The following is a 23,433-nucleotide window of genomic DNA, read 5'->3' as shown; positions in this document are numbered from 1 at the left end:
GTGTATTTTATCGATTTTTTTTTTCTCCAAGCAGTGGGAACATCCGTGGAGGAGAAGGTCGTGTTTGCAGGATTGCGGAATATCCCTTTGTGTGTGTGTGTGTGTGTTTTTTAATTTTTTTATTTTTTATCATCACGCCAAAGCCCAAACGAGCCAACTACTGCACACATCTACCCAGACAATGAGTGAGGGAGCATATGAGATGTGGGAGTAGAGGAGTCACGTCGGAGTGATACCAGGAGGAGGAGGAGGAGGAAGAGGTGGTGGTGATGGTGAGGGTACTATTCTTGCATGAAGCTCTCAACTGGATCGTGATTCTGGGCTCAATGCATGTGATTTTACAAGGGCCTGATCAGGGGCTATGACTCAGTGCATCTACATCACAAAGCAACACTTTGAAGGTCGAAGCGCTTGCGTTTTTTTGTGCTGGTGCATTTGCATGTTTCTGCACAAGGGCATAGCTGCGAGTTATGGAGCATTTTCTGTGTTGGGCACCACGAGCCCCCTTTTACTCAGCTTTCCATATAATCCAGCCAGGCCTTTCCATGGTTTCAAACACAAAAGATCAGTAATAGATTAGTTCAGACCTCATGTTTTACACTGTATTACTTCTTAATCTCTCATTCAACTGCAATCAGTTTACCTCACAACCAATCTTACTTTTAGAGAAGTAAGATTAATTGTGAAAAGGGAGTACACATTTAGACTTTGTTTATACAGCTAGTGGAGGGTATAGCTGTTGTTATTTGGTTCCTTTCTTTAGATATGGACTTATTTAATTGCACACAAAAGACAGTGCATCAAAGGAGTAAAACAAAGGAAAGCTTTGGTGACATTCACCAAGAAAAGGAAAAGAACAATACAACAAAGCAAACAAAATCAAAATTTTATCATTGAAGGAAACACAATATATAGATGAAAATGGAACAAGAAAAAGACAAAATGTAAAAAAATAATAATCGAATGACCAATTAAACCTGCAAGCGGTGATATGCGGCCCGAGGGCCCCTCGCACGCTGCACGTCGGGGGATCCAGCGGGTCAGAGCTGCCGGCTCCCCGACGTGCAGCGCCTGAGGGTCCGCATATTCCCGCTTGCAGTTTAATTTTTTTTTCTCGATCTCGTTCCTTATTCTTCTTTAAAAAAAAATTGCTTTTTTTTGGCGGCTTTAATATCTTCAAAAACTCATGAAAGTTGTTGCCTGACGCATGTGCAACGTTTCATGAGGTTTGGAGCATCCGTTGACCTTAAACAGCAACTTCCTGTGTCACGGTAAAACATCAAACTTTGCGGCATCGCCCTGGCTATACTATATACTATATACAAATATGAATTTTGGGTCACTTTTTGGACATGCTATAGTATGACTTTTTGTTTGTTTGTTTTTTTAATCATATTTTGGACAACATGACTTTTCTTTGAATATTTTGGACAACATACTTTGGATATTTTGGATGACTTTTTTTCATCACTTGTTGGAGTATGACCTTTTTTATGAACTGACATGCATGCCTCAAGTTACTTGTCACTGTGAGGCAACTGCTCTAACCACTGCACCACTATTTGTCATACTGTAGCATGTCCAAAATTGCCATGACATGACTATACAATATACAATATACAATATACTATATATATATATATACTACATACTATATATACTACATACAAAAATGACTTTTGGGTCACTTTTTGGACGACATGCTATAGTATGACTTTTGGGGATTTTGGGGAATAAAGTTTGTGGTAATTCGGACAGAAATCCAAGATGTAGACACACCCTTTATTTTTTGTTATTGATTTTTATTTTTGTTTGTATTTGTTTTTTAGTATTGTTGTTAACTTTAGTCACCGCAAACCTGAAACAGTGTGGGTTACCCTTAGGGGGAATCGCCTTCCATGAACATTCCATGGATTACCTTGAGTGGGGTTCGAACCCGCATCCTCATGAGGTCATTTCCCGCTCTGAAGCGGCGTCGTACAACAAAAAAGGACTTCTGATTTTTTTTAATTTTTTTTTAATGACATGACAAAGGGGGAGAATCAAACCCCAAACCTTCTGACCGAGAGGCAGCAGTGCTAACCACTCCCAGGAGTCAGACAGCATTGTGACAAATCTTTGCCTCACTGCAACCTATAACTCCACCGTCCATAAATATTCATTCAAATGCGACTAAAATTGCCGCAGACATTCTTCGGATAGTAGATATACGTGTTTTCAAGGGGGTCTGCAGTGACATTAAATATCTTCCTGTAATGTGTAGTGTATGCAAAACTTTTTCAATTTCTCCAAACGTTTCAACTTCACTAAAAGTTGAATCACCATCAACAGGCCAAGGTGGAATTTGAACCATTAATAGCAACCTTGGTGAAGTAGAATCTTTTACCTGTTGAGTTAACCAGACTGTCGGTTGAGCTGGAAAGCTCTGAGTGAACTCCGTGAAACTCATTCTCCGGCACCGAAGGTAGCCCAGCGGTCTACAACTCTGCTTCATAGCTGGAAACGACCTCATTGAGCCCCGCTCAAAATATTACACACGGTTCACGGAAGGCAAGTCCCCTTAATAACCCACATGGTTCACGGAGATCAAATCCCTCTAAGGGTCAGCCACACAGGTTTGGGTTTGTACGTGCAGTCATACTAATACTAAACCAAAGGCCAACAACAATACTAAAATTAGAATCCCCCAAAAGAGAGCTTTTTTTTTTTTTTTTCATATTTCGGACAATATGATATAGTATGACACAGTGGTGTTAGAGCAGTTGCCTCACAGTGAGAAGTTACTTGAGGCATGCATGTCAGTTCAGAAAAAGGTCATACTCCAAAAAGTGATGAAAAAAAGTCATCCAAAATATCCAAAGTATGTCGTCCGAAATATTTTTTTAAAAAGTCATACTATAGCATGTCCTCCAAAAAGTGACCGAAAATTCATTTTTGTATATAGTATATAGTATAGCCAGGGCGATGCGGCAAAGTTTGATGTTTCGCCACGACACAGGAAGTTGATGTTTAAGGTCAACGGATGCTCCAAACCTCACGAAACTTTGCACATGCATCAGGCAACAACTTTCATGAGTTTTTGAAGATGTTAAAGCCGCCAAAAAAAGCGATTTTTTTTTTTTTTTTAAAGAAGAAAAAGGAACAAGATTGAGAAATTTTTTTAAACTGCAAGCGGGAATATGTGGACCCTCGCATGCTGCGTGTTGGGGAGCTGGCGGCCCCGACCCGCTGGATCTCCGACGTGCGTTTTGCGAGGGCCCGCATATCACCGCTTGCAGTTTTAATTAATATGAGGCTACTGATTGTGTTCTTAAATTTAATCAGTCTTAATCAGACTTAATGTTTTCTGAGTCTCCACAGGAAAAACAGAGGCTAATTGATTCCTGCTGGGTCTGTTTTGTTTCTAGAACAGTGGTTTGCCACCGTTTATTGGCTCGTAACTGCTGAAGATAAAGCAACTAGAGACCCCATGTCCCAAGTTATGGGCTTAGGTGAACATGAGTTATGATAACTATGGCTAAAGAGTGTTTTTTTTTTCTCCCTCTTCAACAGACTTGTATAGCTACAATTTTCCATTATTTCTCCAGGAAAAAGTCAGAAAAGAAATGTTGCGCAAACAGGAATACATTTTTAGCCAAGGTGTGGCTCTAGGGAGTGGTTCTGCTGGTTTCTACACTACCTCTGTGCACATTGAAATATCTCAACAGCTACTGAGTAGGCTTATTGCCATGAACTATGGTGCCCATGGGTTTGAATCCTAATTACTTTGGTGATCCTCTGACTATTCATTTTACACCACAAATTGGTCACATTTTTCACATCAAAGTGTTGACAATCCTGTAAAATATCTCAACATGTACTCAATTGATGTGAAATGTAAGCTGTGAAAGGTAATATACATTCAAGGTCTCCAGAGGATGAATGGTAGAGACTTTAACAAGCTAGGCAACCACAGTCCTTAAATATACACCAGTTTTAACGTGTGAGGTGGAGTTGTGTGATTTCTTAGTGCAGGTACTGACAAAATGGGACCAGGTGCCGTTTCTTCCCATTCTTCCCTCGATTGGTTTTGCCGTTTGTAAGGACATATGAGGGAATGCAGGTGAGTGTGTTCATGCACTGCCTGCGGAGGTAAACAGGTGACAGTCAGTTCAAACTGGTGTGTATTTCAGGAGGGTTGAGGTGGACCAGCCGGTTGCCAGGGAACCAAGTTTGATCTTGCTCATGTTACACAGGTCTCTGTGTCTCCTGTCTGTTTCTCTTTCTCTCTGTGTCCTCGCTGGGAATCATATCTTCTTCAGCAACTATTGGAAACCTTTCAAGGACTGACTGAAGATATTTCAATTTAAAACTGTTTCGTTGTTTTGAACTAATTCTGCCCAAAGCACCAGAGTTTCCAGGTGTCAGTTGCAGGTTTTGGTGCTCTGTGACTGTGAGGATGCAGCAGTTTGTATTGAAGGTCTTCTGCTCCACTGTGCTGTTTCTAGCATTGGTTCCCTCTGTGTACTCACAGGCAGGTATGGGTCTGTCCACATGTCTTTATTTTCTAATTGTGTGACCATCTCTGTGTATTTTGTTCTTCTCAGAAACCTATTGGTGTGTAACCTATGTTTGTCATCTGATGTCTGCTGTCCTTGACACCGTGTTTCCACCAGTCTGATCTGATCTGCTTCAATGATCTTTTCTTGATATAGCTCTCTTTCATTACTGTGAAGTTGGCTTGCTCTTTGTTGTTTCTGACTAATTGGCAAGAAGTAAAAATGTTTAATGAGAATCTACCATCTTTTCTTTGGCATTACAATCGTTTGCCATTTCTAACACTGTCCAAACTGGAAGGACATCTGTCTTCCAATAATGAAGCTGTTTAAATGTTTGTGGGAGGATAATTGTAGATCAGCCAATTGATTGGGTTTGATTGACAGTGCCAATTGACTGGCAGTTTTGTCTCCTACAGATTGTTCTCAAGCCTCGTCATGTGACCTGTGTGTCGGAGACTCCATGCTCAACCTGACAGGCTGTGTCTGGAGGCTTTGTCCAGATGGTGACACGTGCACACACACACACACACACACACACACACACACACACACACACACACACACACACACACACACACACACACACACACACACACACACACACACACACACCCACCCCTGACCTCTGATAGTAATTCAATCATCACAGCTGCTGTAACATTAGCTTCCCTGGTTTGTACAAGATGACTGAATTATTTAGTTTGCCAGGAACACACACATGACACACAAACACACACTAAAATACGTGTTGTTTAATTCTCAGGTAATGACACAGGCTTGTGTGTGACTGATGACGGAAATTCAGCAGACAACGGCATGAACTGCAGCTGGACCAGAGTGTCTGAATTGTGCACAGGTACAAAACAATACACACACATAAAGTTGGCATGAAGTCTTTTGTCTGCCAGTTCAGTAACTCTATCACATATTTCATCTTCCAGTTGTGGAGACTGTTGCAGTGGGAGGTGAAGGTGACTCAGGTAAATTGGATCGACTCTGCCTCAGAATCCACTTCCATCCCCTCCCCTCCCCTGCATCTTGCGTCAAACATGTATTATCCCATAAGAGCTAAGTAAAATGTTTCCCAAAGGCACTGAGTCATTTTTAAAATCCTTGTCGGTGTTTAAAAAAAAAAACACACAAAAAAAACCGGACTCTCTAGTCTTTATCCACCTCATCCTGGTTTCATGTAATTTCAGTATAAACCCACTGAACTTTGCCCTTTGCCCTTTGCCCTCAAGGTGATGGAGGTAGCACTGAGTTCTCCCAGGCCAAGTTCGACATGTCCAGCTTCATCGGAGGCATCATACTCGTGCTGTGTCTGCAGGCGGGCGGCTTCTTCGCCATGCGCTTCCTCAAATCCAAAGAGCAGAGCAACTATGACCCCATGTGAGTTTATGCATGTAGGTGTGAGAGAACAGGGAATCTGACACGACTGTGCTGAGGGGCGCGCTGTTGGTGCAACAGCAGCTCCTGGTGGCAGGAATGATTAACAACACAGTGTACCGTAGAAAGAATTGCACCTGCAACATCTTTAGCTCTGATTGTATTTTTATTCTGATCACAAATCTAATCTATCCACACAAATTTATGTTCGTCTTTACGCAGAGAGCAGCCACAGCAATGAAGATAAGATGACGGACAATCAGACAAGGGTGGAGGACAGCAGAGCGGTGACTCATCGAATTATGAAGACAAGGTTTTTTTTTTTCTCCTCAGCTCCTGTAATTTTTGGTTTGGTCCCCATGTGTATACCCATGGGGATGGGTGTGTTTATAAGAGGACACATCTCAAAATACTGTATTGTGTAACAAATGTCTGTGCATGCATTCACTGTTGTATTTAGTGTATTTTAGTATTTGCTGTATTTGTGTTCACACAGTCGCATAAAAGAGTTTCACACCACTGAGAAACAAAGAGACTCTGATGTCCGGAGCACTTTCTTCAGTAGCTCTGACATCAAATCTAACCGAAATCTTCACAGACGGTAATTTTGTTTTCTGTAAGTGTTGTTTCTCTGACAAACAGTTGGGCAGGGTAAATTGAGCTGTTTGAACTGCATGTAGTGCAGTGCAGTTATCGGAAAGAGTCATATAATACCATGTAGACAGTCGGTCAGTCAAGGTCATGACAAGCATTTAAAGCTTTTTTTCTCAAGAGCCCTAAAATAGATCAGCTCCGGGATTGTCCATCATCCGAGAGGTCTATTTTATGTGCACTTGCATAACTTTCTGGAGTTTTATTGAAACCATAAGTTATATATATATATATTTATACAGCTTATATCACACGTTAACTTGTGGTGAGTGAAATGAGTTAGCAGAGGACCCTAAGAAGCATCTTGGAGGCCCCCAAACGCCACATTTGGGGCCGTAGAAAGTGACAGTTAAGGCCTAAAAGCATTATTAAGTTTTCAGACTTCTAAAAGACGTCCACTATGGCTCTAGTGTGTCCTTGTTTTGAGTCATCAGTAGCTTACAGTCTTTTTTTTTTTTTTTTTTTTTATGAACTTGTTTTTGTGGAGAAGAATTCTGTTTTGTTCGCTCATATTTATCATATTTACATATCAGCTTTAACCCTTTAATAACTGTCCGAAGAGATGTGATCCTGTTTATTCATGTGAGGCTGGTTTGGTTGAACGGTTTGATTTTTTTGTGACGCCATTAGATTGCCTGAATAAATTATGGATAACCACCTGTTCAGTGTGTGTTTGTGTGTTCGTGTTTGTGTTCATGTGTGTGTGTGTGTGTGTTTGTGTGTCATGGCTCTGTTTTCTTGCATGCAGATGAGGAGCTCAGCCAATCACTATGGAGATCAGTGCTAAGTGCATGTTTGCCCATACCGGCAGAGGGATTGAACTGATTAGACTGTAATCTGCATGTGACCAGGCACCAGCTCCCAGGATCTGCAGATGACAAACACCTATCCTCGTATATCTGGGTGTCAGTATGGGCTCCAGCATGCAGCCCTGACAGAGCACTGATTGAGGCCTTTAGGGGAGCAGCAGGATGCCCGGTTGGATGCCCCAGTCTCTCTCTGAGCCAAGAGCCACAGGCTTGAATAAACCCACACAAAAAGGTTTCGCCAACTGAGCAGACAGTGGCTGTCATCCAAGTCTGTTGACAAAGGACAGGACTGAATGTGGGATTTTTTCACACTGAGTTCGGCCTCCCCCTACACTCACAAACACATTTCCACGGAGTGAAAGGGAAGTCCGGTGCACACACACACACACACACACACACACACACACACACACACACACACACACACACACACACACACACACTCCACAAGTCCACACATAAATTGAGGCTGGTTTTCATGTGCTGTGGCTATTTTTTCTTCCGCTTTAAAGCAAGCAGAAAGCTCTGTTTGCTTGGGTGTGTATGTGCGTGTGCGTGTGTGCGCGCGCGCGCAGAGTAGGTTTAACCTCAGCGAGTGGCCATGTGTGTGTTTAGCAGGTGTGGACAGCTAAAAGGAGGAAAGTTACATCCCACCTCCACCCTGCCATTTGGTGAAACATCCGTGTGTGAGTCATATCACACAGTCAGACGAATACATTTGTATCAGTATATGACGCTCTTCAACACACACACACACACACACACACACAGAGAGAGAGAGAGAGAGAGTCCCTGTCCGTCTGTTGTGTTTGTTCCGCATCACGCAGAGCTCCCGGCTGAGTGCAGCCCCTGTGCGCACTGAGGGCGTGTTCACTCCGTTTACTCAGTACACAAACGTCGACACACACACACACAATCCGCACTCAGGAAAACTTTTCACCAAACTTTTCACAGATGGAACTGGCGGAAGCTGTCAAGTAAGGTAACACAGTTTTGACTCTTGTCTTGTGTTTCTTGGTGCGAATTTTTAATTAATGGGAGAAGAAAGAGTTTAACTTTCGACCCCAAATGGGAAAAAGTGGCGACAGGTGTCTTCCGTCACGCGGTGTTCGTGATGAAGGAAGTGCTGCACGGACCTGTTTTTTACTACAGGAATACTTCCTGCAATTAAACATGAAGAGACACTTCAGTAATCTTTCGGAGATAAAGCATTACATTTTACAATCTTCACTCAGTTTTAGAAAAAAAAAAAAACCCCGCAGGAATAGGCTATTATATTGCATACTATATACACGTACTATACATAACAATATTCATATTTTAATGTTTTAGTTGTGATCCATCGTAATTTTTTTTATTGTATAATCCTGTTTTTTCTCTGTCCAAGTTAGTTGGTCCGCTTTGCGCATGCGTTAATATCTCAGATGTAGGTTACCTATAGCCTCAGGGCAGTGAAAACACACACACGCTAGGGCTTAAAATTATTATTTTGTGGTAAAACAGGTGAAACTACACTATAATTTCGTAGCATCTATAAATAGTATCATCCGCCTTTATTTTGAAGGATATATATTTTTTTTAGATTTATCCAGCAGTTCAGTCCACAGTTGAAGGGATGAATGTCACTGAAGCAGACAGAAACGGTGTCCTTGGCCACTGGTGTGGCAGAGCAACTGGAAGACTCAGAGCTTCAAAGAGTTACTGTACCCTCAAAGTGTGCAGTGGTTTCCAACCAGAGGGTCTGTACCCTGTACTCTTGCTTCTTGTGAAAAACTGGAACGTTTTACAGCTTCAGGCCTAAAAAAAAATTCAAATAAAGCAATCAGTGAAGGCAATTTCACTTCTTGTTGGAACAAAAGTGCCAGTAGACATTTTATAGGGTCCTTTAGGAAAGTCTGCTGTGCTCCTGATGCCCTGTGTTATATAGTGAACCATAGTCTCCTGACTAATTCAAAACTGAAAACACTCCAAAAGTTCCTCTCGGTCTCTGCAACAAAGACAATCTTACCCAGGACATGCTTTTGATTTCAGTATGTTTGAAAGTCATAGCGAAATGTTGATTTTATTTTATACTCTGGAACCTCATCAAATAATACCCGGAGGTTAGAGTGCAATTACAGAGAAGGACAGGTACGGTTTATTTGTTTAAGGATGATGTTTATTTGCACTTCTCTCTCAAGAATGGAGGGGGAGCGGGTTGACTCATCTCTTGACCTGAGCCACCTGACCGAAGACGAGCAGTCCTCCATCCTTCAGGTCTTACAACGTGACTTGGACTTGCGTCATCGTGATGAAGGACGTCTAAGGTCAGAGGTGACTATTAATTCTCTGGAGGAACCCGTTGTGTTCATTCGTTAACACCAACATACAGATGGGAGATGATTGAATTGGAAAACCATTACCAAATGTCTCAGTGAGGTGTTGAGCCCCAGTGAATCTTTAGCTTCCCTGCTCCTTCGCTTGCGTTATACAACTGTCATTGTACAGGACGGATGAACATCATTCCTCCAAAAGATATTTCTTTATTTGGTGTTTTGATTGTGGCGGTGGGAAACACTAGTGGTACAAAATCTCAAATAAGTGTTAAGTTGAGAACTGGTGACTCTGACTGTAGTTTATGCTTCACATTATTTTCCTACTCGTCAACCTGTTTGTTGAACCCTTGTAGATTTGGGAATTGTTATCCTAGAAAATAGGATGAAGGTAATCACTCAGAATAACTTCCATTGCCTCTGAGGGGATTAGGTACATGTCAGAAATCATGGTAGGATGCTAATTGCTTAACAGCATCATGCAGTGCACCTCTAACACACCTTCTGAATGTGCTTTCATTATTCAGGGTTTTCCTTTAGTCTGTCTCCTCTCTGTGTGTTGTAGTTTTAAGTTTTAAAACTTTTGAAAATTTGTCTTATTTGTAGGTTGTTTAAAGCTTTACCAAAGTTAAAAAAAACTACAGCTATTCCATGCCAAATGGTGGCTAACCAACAAACTCAAAGTGTTTGGTTTTACTCTTTTGAGTTTTGAGTCAACTGTTGAAATAATTTCTGCTGACAGGGGAGCGGCTGTATTTGATGGTGTAGATGCTAGAGCTCGATTTATACTGGAAAAATCTTATATCGATATATTGGCCAAAATGTAGTTATCAAACAATTCTGACAAAGACATGTAATGGAGGCAGGATATTTGACAGTTTTATTGTAAACTTTATTGTCCAGTGAATTTCCAGTGAAGTCGGGCTCTGCTAGATTCTGTTGACTTGCTGCAACTAACAGCTGGTTTTTAATATTGATTAATTTGGAGTTTTCTTTCCTGATTAATCAACTCATTGTTTGGTCAATAACATTGTGAAAAAAAACTGTCTTTTCAATTGCTTGTTTTTTCAGTCTAAAATTTGACAAAAATATTCAATGTGCTATCACGTATTATGAAAGTGTTATTGATTGTCCTTCATTAATTGTTTGATTTGCCATTTAGTTTCTAAAACACAAGAGAATATGGAGAAAAGTCATAATTTCCCAGAGCAGAACGTGAAATCTTCCAGTTGTTTGTATTAGCTGGCCATCAGGCCAAAACCCCAAAATATTTAATTTATAGTGAAGTAAAAAGAGAAAAGCTGCATTTGTGACATTTGAGAACCTGAAATTGGAGTGTTTGAAAGGTTTTCTATTGATTAAGTCATCACAATTTTCTGTTTATCAATCAATAAAATTTCAAAAAAAAAATAATGTATGTACTTAAATATCAGGTGTGTGGAGGGGAAGTGTAATATATTTAAATATCTGTGTGTTGTAATAATAGAACTGACCCACCTCTTTCTCTTTTACATCCTGACTAAAGTTCCATGACAGAAGTGACAACTGTGACTGCTTCTGACATCTGGTGACTTATGTAGACAGAAAACGGTGATTGTTTTCTGTTTAACTTGACCCTCCCCCTGTCAATGCTGCAGGGTCCTTGAGCAGGCAGAGACAGATCCAGCACGTCTGCGCTTCCTGTCTGGGACATGGTTCAGTGACGAGCGCAGCAAACGCCATCGAAACCACACTTCAGGCTGTGACCTCGTCCACGCCACCATACGCCACAGAAAGACCAAGAGCAGAGGTCAGTCCATTAATGCAGCACTACTATCACTGTCCAGTGGAGCTGTGTTCCTACTGCCATAGGGATATCCCAGTAATGTCTCTGTGGTTGTTGCTATGGTAACAGATGTGCCCCTGAACGAACTGTTCAATGGAGAGAGGGAGGAAACCTCCTCCAACAACACCTCTACTGAGGCAGAGGGAAGACTCAAGGACAGCAAGGAAGAAAAGAGCGGAGGGTCAGTGAGGGTGTCTTATTAGAAAAAAATCTCTGGTTGTAACATCTGTGTGTCGCTGCATTTCATGTTTCTTTTGTGTTTCCAGGACTGCAGGAATGTTGAAATCTCTGCTCACACCCAGAACAAAAAGGGCTGTAGTGCAGGTGTGTGTGTACATGCTTGTTTCCTTTTTCCATCCTTCACAATTTATTCTGAACAATCATCTAAATACCAATCAATTATGTTGAATTTCAATGTCTCCAGCATATCATTATTTCTCCGTCATCAAAAGGTATGAAAGAGTCTCTCCAACTGTCTCTGCACCTCTCCAGCCATCTCTTAGTGCTAATATTAACTCATCATTCTGCTCTTTAGAAAATGAAAGGACAAGTAACGGCCACTCAGAGGAACCTGAGGTGATTATACCACACACACACAGTCACAGATTACCATGACTAATACACTGGTAAACACTGCATTGGCCACTATTCCACCTATTATCCACAGACACTGAGTCAGTATTACTTAATTATTTTAATATAAAAATCCATCATATATGTTGCCTTGTTTAGCTGATTTGGTAGTTAAATGATAATATGGATATTGGCTCTGGAAAGGGTTAAGATCCCTTCACTATTTCACACTATACTGTGTTTTAAATTACATTCTAAATGGATGAAAAGTGGCATTTTTCCACCATCTACACCCAGTGACCCATAGTGACCAAGTGAAAACATTTTTATTAAAAATGAAAAACTATTCAAACACCTTGATGTGGTTCTCCAAATATTGATAAGGTTTATCGTGTTTGCTTTAGTTGTGATGTGTCTAGAACCTGACTGGAGACCACCTGGGATTTGACATAATTGATAAAGGAACACACCTTGGTACATAAAGGTCCCACAATTCACATTGCATTTCAAGACAAAAACCGAGCCATGAATCAGAGGAACTCTGTGTCGACCTCAGAGATAAAACTGAGTAAGCAGGTCTTTGGTCAGGGAGGAGACCAAGAATTCAACGGTCACTCTAACAGCAGTAGATACAGAGATGGAAGAACCTGTTGGAAGGACGACCATGTCAGCAACCCTTCATCAATCAGGCCCTTATTGTAGAATAACTAGACAAAAGTCACTCTGAGTGAAAGGCAGCTGACAGACTGCTTGTAGTTTGCCAAACAGTCAATTAAAGGACTCTTAAGAGCACAAGTTAAAAAGATTCTTTAGTCTACTGAAACAAAAATTAAGGAAGTCAAGAACTCCACTCAGTATGTGAGTTGAACATCAGGCACTGTTCATTACCTGCCAAAATCATCCCTATGATAAAGCATGGTGGTGATAGTATCATGCTGTGGAGCTGCTTCTCAGCGATAGGGACCGACAGACTGATTAAAATTGAGGGAAGGATGAAAATTTAGATTAGGGTGACGGTTCACACTTCAGCATGACCTGAAGTCAACAACCATGACTATGCAGAAGTGGATTTAGGAAAAAGTACTCCAGTTGCCCAGCCAAAGCCTCGACTTCTGAGGAGAGACCTGAAGATGTCACTTTATAGATGTTTCCTGTCTGAGTTAACGGAGTTTCAGAGGACATAATGGGGTAAATTGCCCAAATCTACAAGTGAGAAGGTTTTAGAGACTTACAAAAGAAGCTTTGAGGCAGAAATTGCTGCAAAAGTGGCTTCTACAATTTTGGGTCTTTATGCTTTTGTAAATGTGAAATTTTATTTTTAAAATACTGTTATCACTTTGGCATTATGGGTTATTGATTGCACTTTGATGGCAAAAAATACAAGTTGCTTCCATTTAATGAAGTCAGTGTGCAAAAATTGAAAGGGTCTGATATATTTTCTGATGTGACTTCATGTAACAATGAAACAACAGATGTCATCGTTCTTGTATACAGCCTCGTGACTAATACGAGGCTGTATATACAAACTGCGAGTGTGTGTGTTTAGGAAGGCTTGATTGACAGTCACAATGGGGACACGGACTCTGTGAACAGCAGCCTATCAGAGGCAGATCCAACTCCTCTAAAAATTAGCAGCTCCACCAGCAGCCTTCATTCGGGCTACACGGTATGCACACAAACACACACACACACACACACGCACGCAAATTTGATTAATTGACTACCCAAGGACGCAAGATGACTCAGCTCGGGACAATGACGTAGGAGCTGATCTTTGTCCTGCGTGTGTTATAGCTCAGTGGGAGCATGATGAGTATGTTCAGCTCAGGGGAGTTTGGAGTGGTGGAGGTGAGGGGCCGTATCCAATACTCATTGGTTTACGACACCCAAAAGGAGGAGCTGCAAGTCAAAGTGTATCGCTGTGAGGACATTGCTTCAGCACGCAAGAACCGCTCCGACCCGTAAGTGACAGTGCATGTGTGTGTGCATACGAATGTGCATATTGAATCAACAACATCACACACACGCACCAAATCAATCAATCAATGTGTGTGTGTGTGTGTGTGTGTGTGTGTGTGTGTGTGTGTGTGTGTGTGTGTGTGTGTGTGTGTGTGTGTGTGTGTGTGTGTGTGTGTGTGTGTGTGTGTGTTTCACAGATATGTAAAAACCTATCTCTTGCCAGACAAGTCGAGTCACAGTAAGAAGAAGACTTCAGTCAAGAAGAAGACACTAAACCCAGTCTATGATCAGATTCTCAGAGTGAGACTCTCTCTCATTTGCATATTACATAAAGTGGCAGCAATCAGAAATCTCCCATCTGTCATTTATCTCCCAACTCTCCTCTTTGTGGCCTGCAACCTTCACCACACTCATTGAACATACAGTATAATGACAAAAAAAAAAAGACTTAAAATGCTCTGATCCTCTGTCCTGCACTTTCCCTCCTCATCCTGCTGTATAAATAACTCTCTGATTCTGATTCTATTCTGGCAGTATAAAGTGCAGACTAGGGATCTGCGGGTTCGCACTTTGAACCTCTCTGTGTGGCATGCGGAGCCCCTGGGAAGGAACGTGTTTCTGGGGGAGGTGGAGGTGGCCCTGGGGATGTGGGACTGGACTTCCACACAGCCTCGGTGGCAGGACCTGCAGCCACGAGTAAATAACACACTCCTGTAGTCACATGAATCAGCATGTGTGTTTAAAATACCGCTAGACAAATATTTACCAAAACACTGTGATGCTTGGGTCTACATTTGTTTAGCATCTGAGTGTATTTGTAACAGCAGTTTCGGCAGCTTTGTTGAAGACACAGGATATGAGGAGGAGGGTCTCTTGTGTCTGGGAGAGCTGAAGGGAGAGGAAGACATGCTGTGAATTTCAACTAAGGTTTTATGTAACCTTAATCTTTCCCTGCTTCTACTCTTCTGCCTCTCTCCTCTTTGCTTTATCTTACTTTATCTTTCCTCTGCCTTCATCATTTTATGTTTTTGTGTACTGCCTGTCATAGACTTATCTGAACCCAGACTTCATTACCAGTCGTGGAAACATCATGCTTTCAATCAAGTTCATCCCAGATGGATTTGAAGGTGAACAGAATACATCCATCCATCCATCATGGTTGCACAATATTTTCTACGTCAATACCACAATCACCTGAGTCTCATATTTTCTATGTGTGTGATAAGGCAGTGGTCTTCCTCTGACTGGAGAGATTCACATTTGGCTTCGAGAGGCTCAAGGTCTCCTGTCCAACAAAGGAGGCGCTATAGACTCTTTTGTTAGAAGGTGTGTCAGCTGTGCAACATGCAGTATTTCCTGATGTGATATCTATCCTGACAGTATTTGTAGTTAATGATTTGTAAGCACTATGTTTACTGTTCATTTGTAATTAATCACAAATCTCAATATTCATATGCATATTTAGGATCATGTTTTTGTCCATCACCAAACTTTTCACTTAAACATTTATTCTTTACACAAACCCATAGCTTCCGTCTTGAAATGACACCGTTGTTTCTTTTACTTGACACCCAATAAGCTTCATCCTCCCAGATGATAGTCGACAGAGTGGTCAGAAGACGCAGTTGGTGAAGCGCTCCTTCAGCCCCACTTACAACCACACCATGGTGTATGATGGCTTCCACACCAGCGACCTGAGAGAGGCCTGTGCTGAGCTCACTGTCTGGCAACGCGAAGGGTTAAAGACTCACATCCTGGGAGGGATTCGTCTGAGCTGTGGAGAGGGTGAGAATCTCTACACTTTACAATTTAATTGTTTTATTTAAAGTCACAATTAAAAAGTGCAGCTGTTTCCGGTAACACCATTTAGCTCTTTATAAAGTTGTACAGAAAAAAAGTACAAATGCACAGATAATTTCACCTTCAGTTTTTTGCTTGCGTGAATATAAATTACTCGCATACAATTCTGTATATTACAATTAGTATCGGTGTACATTAAATAAATAGAAGCTGAAAAATTTGGTAATAGAGTGTTGCTGACCAAATCTTTAGTCCTGGGTTATGGCTTTAAACATTTGTACCAAACAGCAGGAACAAAGACAAAGGTGCTTCTCTAAGCTTTTATCAATAACTTGTCTTCGTGTTTTGCTGGCTTCATTAAGAATTTGCAACATTTAAAACATTTTAAGTTTGGTCCATCGAGAGGGCTTTTCCTTCTGTGTATGTGTTAGATAATGTTGGCGGCAACAGTAAGGTCGGGAACTAATGCTCTAAGAGCCTCAAGTGCTTAGTGACAGTATTTCTTCTCCTGTGCTGCAGTCCTTGTAAATATCAGCTTGGTCTATGCAAAGGATCTTACACCTCTCAGCCCAGGGCTGCTTTTTACCATAACTCACTGATGTTTGTCTTTCAGTCAACTACTGACTGAAAGAAGACAGCCAAACTTAATCTGTTAAAACTGAATTTGGACAGCATCTCCCATTTTCTGTGCTAAACTGTGATTCAACACGGTGACGTTTCTCTGGCTTGCAGGAGGACAGCGCTTTCTGTGTCCCTCGATGTGATATTAAAAAGGTTGTAATAGTGTTAGTTCATTTTATGGTCAGCTTTGTAGACGGTATTAAAATCACAGTTTTATGTCTCCTCTACATTAAATATCACTCGTTGGGGACTGATCCTAGTTTCACTTGTGAACTTATTATTTAAGACTGAAGAGTCTTCATGAAGTAGTTTATCTCAATGCTGATAGTATTGTTTTGCTCATAGTTGGTGTTACTGAGGTTTATATAGAGGGGGTAAGGCTCAAGATAAAACCACTCATACAGCACAAGCACCACCTTATGTCTTACTGTGAGGAATATGATGTCAGAATTAGACCTGTCACAATTATTACATAATCCCCTGATCACGATTATTTGATCTGATCGCAGTGATTTTACATAACCGTCAAAATCGTTTCCATTCATCTGTATAAAAATAGCCGGATGAAACTAAGAGATGTCATTTCCCCATCACTATTAGGAGTTGTGACTGGGGCTTTTTTAATGACGTCACTATGTTGCACCCCCCTTCCTCGTTGAATGAGTGGAGAATTAGCGCCACCAACTGTTCATCTCGATACATTCCACCTCTGCATTTTGAAAGACTGTATTTTGATGAACATCAATGATTTAGTTGCAAACCCAAACACCACAACACTACTGTGGGAACATTTTAGTTTTAAACCACATGAAAAAGGACAGGCCGATAACTTGGAAGAGGCCATTTGTGGGATATATAGAAAAAAGCTGCTGGTCAAAATAAAATGAAAAGCACAATTTAATTGTTATTTTAAATTATTTCTCTGACAATTAATCAGCAACTGAAATTTCATGATCAGGACAGCCCTAATTAGTCTTGTGGTGGGAAAAGTCATAACTTTGAGGGTTTGTTTGTTGCAAGCAGAGTTTCAACATAATGCTGTTATACTCAGAGGGCAGGTCCTACTTCTGTAGACTGTTGGCATTGTTTGTTGTTATTGCTTTTAGCCTAGAGGTGGTATGATTTCTTGATAGCTTTATTGTCTCTTGCATTTTAGTGTATTAGTAGGATAATTTCCTTCTCCAGGTAAACCTGCACTGATGGGAAAACACTAATTTACTATCTTCTACTGTAGCAGTGTCTTATACAAGAGTAACTCAAGAAAGTACAGTTTGTGCATATCTGAATGGACATACAGGAAGAGTTGTTGGGATTGGTCCCATCAGTCTTCAATGTGTGGTTGCAGCTCGTGACTGTGTAGTAATGTCCACAACATAAATAATGAACAACTGTGTGGGTTGTTTTTAATGGCAGGTCAGAGTTATGGTGAGGCTGTCAGCTGGATGGACTCCACAGAAGAGGAGGTCACGGTGTGGACCTCCATGATCGAAAACCCAAACCACTGGATCGACACAACACTACCAATCAGAACTAACCTTGCACAGCGCTTTGAGTGACTCAGGAATATCCTGCACACAAACAAACCTTTATATGCTTGTTCATTTAATAGTTTGACTGAAAGGGCTCTCTTCACATTAGTGCATTAACCTTTCTGTCTCTGTATTTACTGTATGTAGTTCAGTCTGTGTCAAATCTGACAAAAAGACATATGTAATTAAATGTAGTTTATTAATTAAATGTCAAACCTAACTGAAGAATCACACAGTGTTCTGGTTTACTTACTTATTTTACATTTAAGGAGCAAATTATAAGTATTTCTAACAGTGAATAATCATGACAGACTGGTTTACATGATTTTTTTTCATAGCTATTTCAGCTTGTGTCGCAGCCCTTTTAATCATTTGAGTATAAAGGAAAAACGGGCCAAACCACTTTCACGCAGAGAACATACTGCATATTTTGATTATTCAGATAATTGTGATTGTTAAACTTTTAGGCATGATTATTATAACTGAATAGGAAAAAGGCCTGCAGTTAAAGGCACTTACCATTCCTTTTTAACAAATAGCTGACTACCATGTTTTGGTCAGACTATAGATTTATTCTCTTTACTTTTCAGGCAAATTAAAGAAGGGATAGTATCAGAATAAGGTAAAAAAGCACTAAACAAAAAGACAAAGTCCTTGGATTTGTTTATTTTTCCTCAAACAAAAACTTTTTAAAAATGTTATTTGCATATGGTATTTATCTATTTATCATCAATAGAAAATTCAGTAAAGCATTTATCCATGGGTTAGAGATCCTGTCCAGCAGATGGCAATGGCAACATTCCCGCTTCAGTCTGGAATGAGACAGGAAGTAAAGTTATTGGCTTTCAAAATAAAGTTATAAGGGGGTATGTTTTTTTTTGTGTCTTATTAAACCCTTGTGATGTCTGGTTTTCACATCAGTTGCAACTTTTTGTTGTTGTTGCTGACACCAGATGTGGGAACTCTGCACTTATAGCTAATACCCATTCATTTGAGACACACTGTATGATCCCAATGTTATTTTATTGGGTCTTCTGCCATGTTGCCTCGATCTTTATGTTTATGTATGAGCACGAGGAGCCATTAGGGAAATAATATAAATATGGGGCCTTATTGGTTCTCCTTAATAAATCATTGTACAGAGATCCTTCTGTGACAATGGTCATGCTTTGCATCCAAACTTGAGTTATTATAATTCAGTTATCTGATATGTTTAATCACTACTTTGCTCAATCTGTTTGAAGCCTGCTTCACTGCGCTGATTATGCTTAAAACGATGTTGTATTAACTGTCTGCTCATAAGCTGTTTGTCCTGTTTAGCTGCTAAATGTTTCACTTGTCTTCTCCTGCTCTGATTTGACTTGTTGCTGTTTTAATGGCTGATTCCACATCTGGCCAAGTGACAGTTGAAAATTACTAACATCACTGGCACTCGCGCATTTACAATGTTGAATAATTTGCATTTATCTCTGGGGGAAAAAAATAAAATAAACAAATGCTTAACTAACCACTCCCGCATTATTACTTATATTTTGAAGATTGTTGCCGGATGTACTCGCCTATCATGTCTGTTTAGCTTGACATTACAGCTCATGATTTAGAAAACCTATTCATGGTAAAATGACGGTACTCACACCACCAGTCAGATCTTCTCCTAACCAGTATGTCATAGGTTTCGTCTGTGTTATGTGGCCGCTGTTTAATGTACACACGATGAAACGTTGTAATCGACGTCATAGTGGTAGCTTTGCATGCTTACGTGTTGCCGTGGCAACGGCATGTCAACATCGTCCCAGTCGGAGACTTGTGCTGTGCCCGCGTGTCCGAAATGTCTTCTATGAACCGAAAGGTGGCACAAAACTTCGCTGAAATAATCTCAAAACAAGTGGAGCACTGTGAGTACTAAACTTGTCACGTCTAATTATCCCGTGCTAAACCAGGCTAGTCTTATTATCTCGGTAGTGAGGTGCACTTTTCCCGCTACACGTTACTTTCCATTGTTTAAATGCGCATTTGCTGGAAATGCTAAAAGATGACTGGAGTCAAAAATGTTGTAAACCACCAGTTTAATCTTTGTAACAATGTGTTGTATTTTAAATTCTTATGATGTCCAGCCTTTAAAATCATATTAAAGTATTGTAAAAAATAAATAAAAATATTGTGCTTAAGTACAGTAAATGTGTTTAGTTACTTTTCAACAGTCTAAATGACATAGCTAATATTACAGAAAATGAAATGTGAGCCATTATATCCGTTTCCCAGTCAATAAAACGGAGACTGAGTACCTTATCCGAGAGTTCAACGTGCTTCTGGGGGAGCCGACAAACCCTCGGAGAGCAGCGCTCGGCATGGACAGAGGGAAGTTCAGAAGCATACTGTACAACATCTTTGGGATGACCGATGACATGATCATGGATGGAGGTATTGTGTCTATTGCTTTTTATATTTTCTCTGGGAGGCCGTAAAACAAATAACTAGCACCCACTAGACACGGATGAGTGTTGGGATTGTTTCCTAATCTGGACATGTTCTAAATGTAGTTGATTGTCTGTCCTCCAGTCTTCAGGACTTTTGACACAGCCAGCGACGGCTTCGTCAGTCTGAAAGAGTGGATCGAGGGACTGTCTGTTTTTCTTCGGGGGACTTTGGATGAAAAAATTAAATGTAAGTTCTGAACCACACTTTGTGTGTTGAACCGCACACACAAACAGAGTTTATCCAGCTGTTAATGTTTCCCTTTTTGCACGGCTCAGACTGCTTTCATGTGTACGACTTGAATGGAGACAAGTACATCTCCAGAGAGGAGATGTTTCACATGCTGAAGAACAGCCTCATCAGACAGCCCACAGAGGAAGATCCCGATGAAGGAATCAAAGACCTGGTGGAGATCATTCTCAAGAAAATGGTGACATGTTTGCTGCCCAAATATCTTGGTTTAAACAGGCTGTTTGCATCACTTCCTCAAAATCTCCAAACGAGCTTTGAATTTGAGTGTTTTTTTTTTGTGTGTAGATAACTTGTCAACACTGCTGATGTTGCTTCCTCCCACAGGACCATGATCATGATGGTAGACTTTCTTTTGAAGACTTTGAAAAAGCAGTGAAAGAGGAGAACCTATTGCTTGAAGCGTTTGGGACGTGCCTTCCTGACTCCACGGTAATAACAAATGAAAGACTGAACTCTAATAGTTCAAATTTCCATGTCGAAAATTCTTAATCTTGCAGTGTGCTTTTCTTTCTTTTCAGAGTATTGAGAGGTTTGAAAGGCACGTATTTAAGGAACTGGAATAATGAGGAAATCATATTTATATGAACTCACAGCCTCACCGTCTTTAATAAAAAAAAAAAAAATCTTCATATCTGTTTGCATTGTGATGCAAAATTTTTTAAATATAAACAAGCTGCTAAAAGAAACGGTTCCAAAGGTCATCTTCCAGAGTAGCAGGAGCAACCTCTGCAAGTCAGTCAAATCCGACGACGTGGTTTGATCTTCTTCTCCACTGGTTTGAGTTCCGGAACTGATCCCATCTGAGAAAGATGACGACAGATTTTACTGACATGCATAAAGATATTTTGATTACAATGACTAGTTTGTTTTATTCTTAATTCCTGTCAAACAAATCAAATATGGGTACCTGCTTCATTGTGTTTCTGATCAGACTGACAGTTGTGTTCAGTGATTCATCCGCCATGTCCAGCCTAGACGGTTCCGGGAGCTTCGGCCCGATCAAAGGCTCGTTTTGCACAGAAGGAGTCATTGAGAGCTCTGCAGCTTCTGCCATTTTGCGTTTTCTGCTCTCCAAGTGTGTGGTCCTTGGGACAAATCTGGCTGCAGGTGCCTGATTTGAGTTCAGTTTGTGTTCTCTGCCTCGGCTTCTGTTTGAGGGAGTTTGGTTGGAGCGTGAACTCTGCACTTGCTGCTGTTTTGCCTCAGTGATGGCATTATGTAAAGACCCCATTTTGTCCTCTGTTGGAGTCAACCCATGTTGATTTTTATGTCCATAGAAATGATGTTCTTGGGGAGGTAATGGCAGCAGGGGAAAGCCTGAATAATGGCTGACGTGTGGAGTCTCTGCCGTAGTGCGTCTGTCAGAGGTTTGATCGTGTATGGTGATGATCTTGTCCGATGTGGTGGCTGTGTCTGAAGGCGTGGGCTCCTCAAGTGCTGCCTCTTTCTGTTTCTCTTCTCTCGCTTTGTAACAATGTAACGAGAGAGAAAACAGAAAATGGAAAATTGTTTGTTAACTTAGACAAAATACAACTGAAACAAACAAACAAATATTTAGTACTGTGGGGCAAAAACTGACAAAACATGAAACAGTGTATGGGTGCGACAAAATCTCATTGAATAGAAAAGTTTAAATTAAAGTGCAAATATATTATATATATATATATATGTCACACACACACACACACACACACACACACACACACACACACACACCTGCATAGATGAGCAAAGAAAAATGCTGACAACACCACAGGTAGCGTTTTCTTTCAGAATACACACATTTAAATGTAAAATAATACCTCTATTCTGAGCAGCCCGTTTCACATAACTCCTCCGGTCCTGCAGCTTAAGCCTGGTGTCTTCCACGGTTTCATATTCTGGGACGTAGCACACATGCAGCACACCACCGTAGAAACTCTTCTCGTCCATGCGTCGCTTCGCTGCTCTGAAACAGACATTTTCCAAGCAGCATTATTTCGCAGGTCCTTTTTTTCAGCCTCGCCAGTGAGGTATCACGGACCAGGTGAGCCCCTGTACCTGGCACTTGTGAGCTTTTGGAACTTGACGAGGTAGACCTCCGTGAACTCCTCAGCAGGATACTCGTCCAGGGGCCTGTACTCCTCCACAGCTCCATACAGGGCACACAGCTGGATCAGCTCGGTCATCACGCCGATGGCTGGGACGCCTTGGACCATCAGGTAACGGGACTCCAAATTGATGGTGTACACCTGATAATACACATAAAACAAGATATGGCGACAGTTGCTCTTCAGTGTCAATACAACACGAAGCTAATTGTATGCCGGTGGGCAGAATGCTGGTGGACAATGTTTGGGCAAGACTATCGTGCAAAAACTGCAAATATAGTTTATTTTTTGTTTTTGTACATTTTAAGTGACGTTCTGCACCCTGACCGGGACACGCAGGCTTTCGTAGCTTATAATACACTCCGTTTTTTAATCCTAATATTTACAGATAGAAAGGTTTTTTTCTTACCTTAACTGCTTTATCTTTTCTTCCCTCCCTATATTTCGGTCGAGAAATACAAACTTTCCGCTGTTCGTGATGTTTGTAAACCTCCGGGACGCTCCAACAGTTTGCACTTTTGTTTACAGGTGCCGCCATGTTTCTGGATTTAACTTCCGGCTGAACGCATTTCAAAATAAGTGCTCGTTCTTCTATTGACTACGGCTGCGTTGA

The 23,433-nt window shown here is 40.9% G+C and overlaps 4 protein-coding genes across 6 annotated transcripts; 3 read left to right on the top strand and 1 right to left on the bottom strand.

The window, feature by feature from the left end:
• The first annotated feature begins 4,174 nt into the window (after nucleotides 1-4,174).
• On the top strand, nucleotides 4,175-7,235 carry cd164l2 (CD164 sialomucin-like 2). Its single transcript, XM_069700176.1, has 6 exons — nucleotides 4,175-4,517; nucleotides 4,955-5,041; nucleotides 5,302-5,394; nucleotides 5,480-5,518; nucleotides 5,780-5,927; nucleotides 6,147-7,235. Exons 1-6 carry the CDS (start codon nucleotides 4,439-4,441, stop codon nucleotides 6,163-6,165), a joined length of 465 nt encoding a protein of 154 aa, XP_069556277.1. The 5' UTR covers nucleotides 4,175-4,438; the 3' UTR covers nucleotides 6,166-7,235.
• Nucleotides 7,236-8,266: 1,031 nt separating this feature from the next.
• On the top strand, nucleotides 8,267-19,511 carry sytl1 (synaptotagmin-like 1). 2 transcript variants are annotated; one of them, XM_069695255.1, is made up of 15 exons: nucleotides 8,267-8,361; nucleotides 9,565-9,690; nucleotides 11,334-11,485; nucleotides 11,591-11,702; nucleotides 11,788-11,845; nucleotides 11,946-11,973; nucleotides 12,057-12,097; nucleotides 13,641-13,760; nucleotides 13,889-14,055; nucleotides 14,251-14,353; nucleotides 14,588-14,749; nucleotides 15,102-15,180; nucleotides 15,280-15,379; nucleotides 15,633-15,838; nucleotides 17,888-19,511. In XM_069695255.1, exons 1-15 carry the CDS (start codon nucleotides 8,339-8,341, stop codon nucleotides 18,028-18,030), a joined length of 1,620 nt encoding a protein of 539 aa, XP_069551356.1. In that variant the 5' UTR covers nucleotides 8,267-8,338; the 3' UTR covers nucleotides 18,031-19,511. The 2 variants fall into 2 exon arrangements, with proteins under 2 accessions (XP_069551356.1, XP_069551365.1); XM_069695264.1 differs by having other exon boundaries at nucleotides 8,291-8,366.
• A 74-nt stretch (nucleotides 19,512-19,585) lies between these two features.
• On the top strand, nucleotides 19,586-21,591 carry clxn (calaxin). 2 transcript variants are annotated; one of them, XM_069695296.1, is made up of 6 exons: nucleotides 19,586-19,898; nucleotides 20,266-20,424; nucleotides 20,563-20,667; nucleotides 20,757-20,908; nucleotides 21,055-21,159; nucleotides 21,249-21,591. In XM_069695296.1, the coding sequence occupies exons 1-6, from the start codon at nucleotides 19,832-19,834 to the stop codon at nucleotides 21,291-21,293; spliced, it is 633 nt and encodes a 210-aa protein (XP_069551397.1). In that variant the 5' UTR covers nucleotides 19,586-19,831; the 3' UTR covers nucleotides 21,294-21,591. The 2 variants fall into 2 exon arrangements, with proteins under 2 accessions (XP_069551397.1, XP_069551390.1); XM_069695289.1 differs by having other exon boundaries at nucleotides 21,055-21,591.
• On the bottom strand, nucleotides 21,443-23,358 carry rbm48 (RNA binding motif protein 48). The gene is made up of 5 exons (XM_069695276.1): nucleotides 23,230-23,358; nucleotides 22,771-22,961; nucleotides 22,533-22,678; nucleotides 21,638-22,194; nucleotides 21,443-21,530 (listed from the first exon to the last, which is right to left on the bottom strand). Exons 1-5 carry the CDS (start codon nucleotides 23,356-23,358, stop codon nucleotides 21,468-21,470), a joined length of 1,086 nt encoding a protein of 361 aa, XP_069551377.1. The 3' UTR covers nucleotides 21,443-21,467.
• Nucleotides 23,359-23,433: the final 75 nt, after the last annotated feature.

The sequence above is a fragment of the Brachyistius frenatus genome, unplaced genomic scaffold, assembly GCF_029030835.1.
Source record: "Brachyistius frenatus isolate BFR_SWC_R1_liver_20210118 unplaced genomic scaffold, ASM2903083v1 Contig_2, whole genome shotgun sequence".
NCBI classification, from domain to species: domain Eukaryota; kingdom Metazoa; phylum Chordata; class Actinopteri; family Embiotocidae; genus Brachyistius; species Brachyistius frenatus.
The sequence above is the reverse complement of the archived record's forward strand: the minus strand, read 5'-3'. Positions and strand labels throughout refer to the sequence as shown.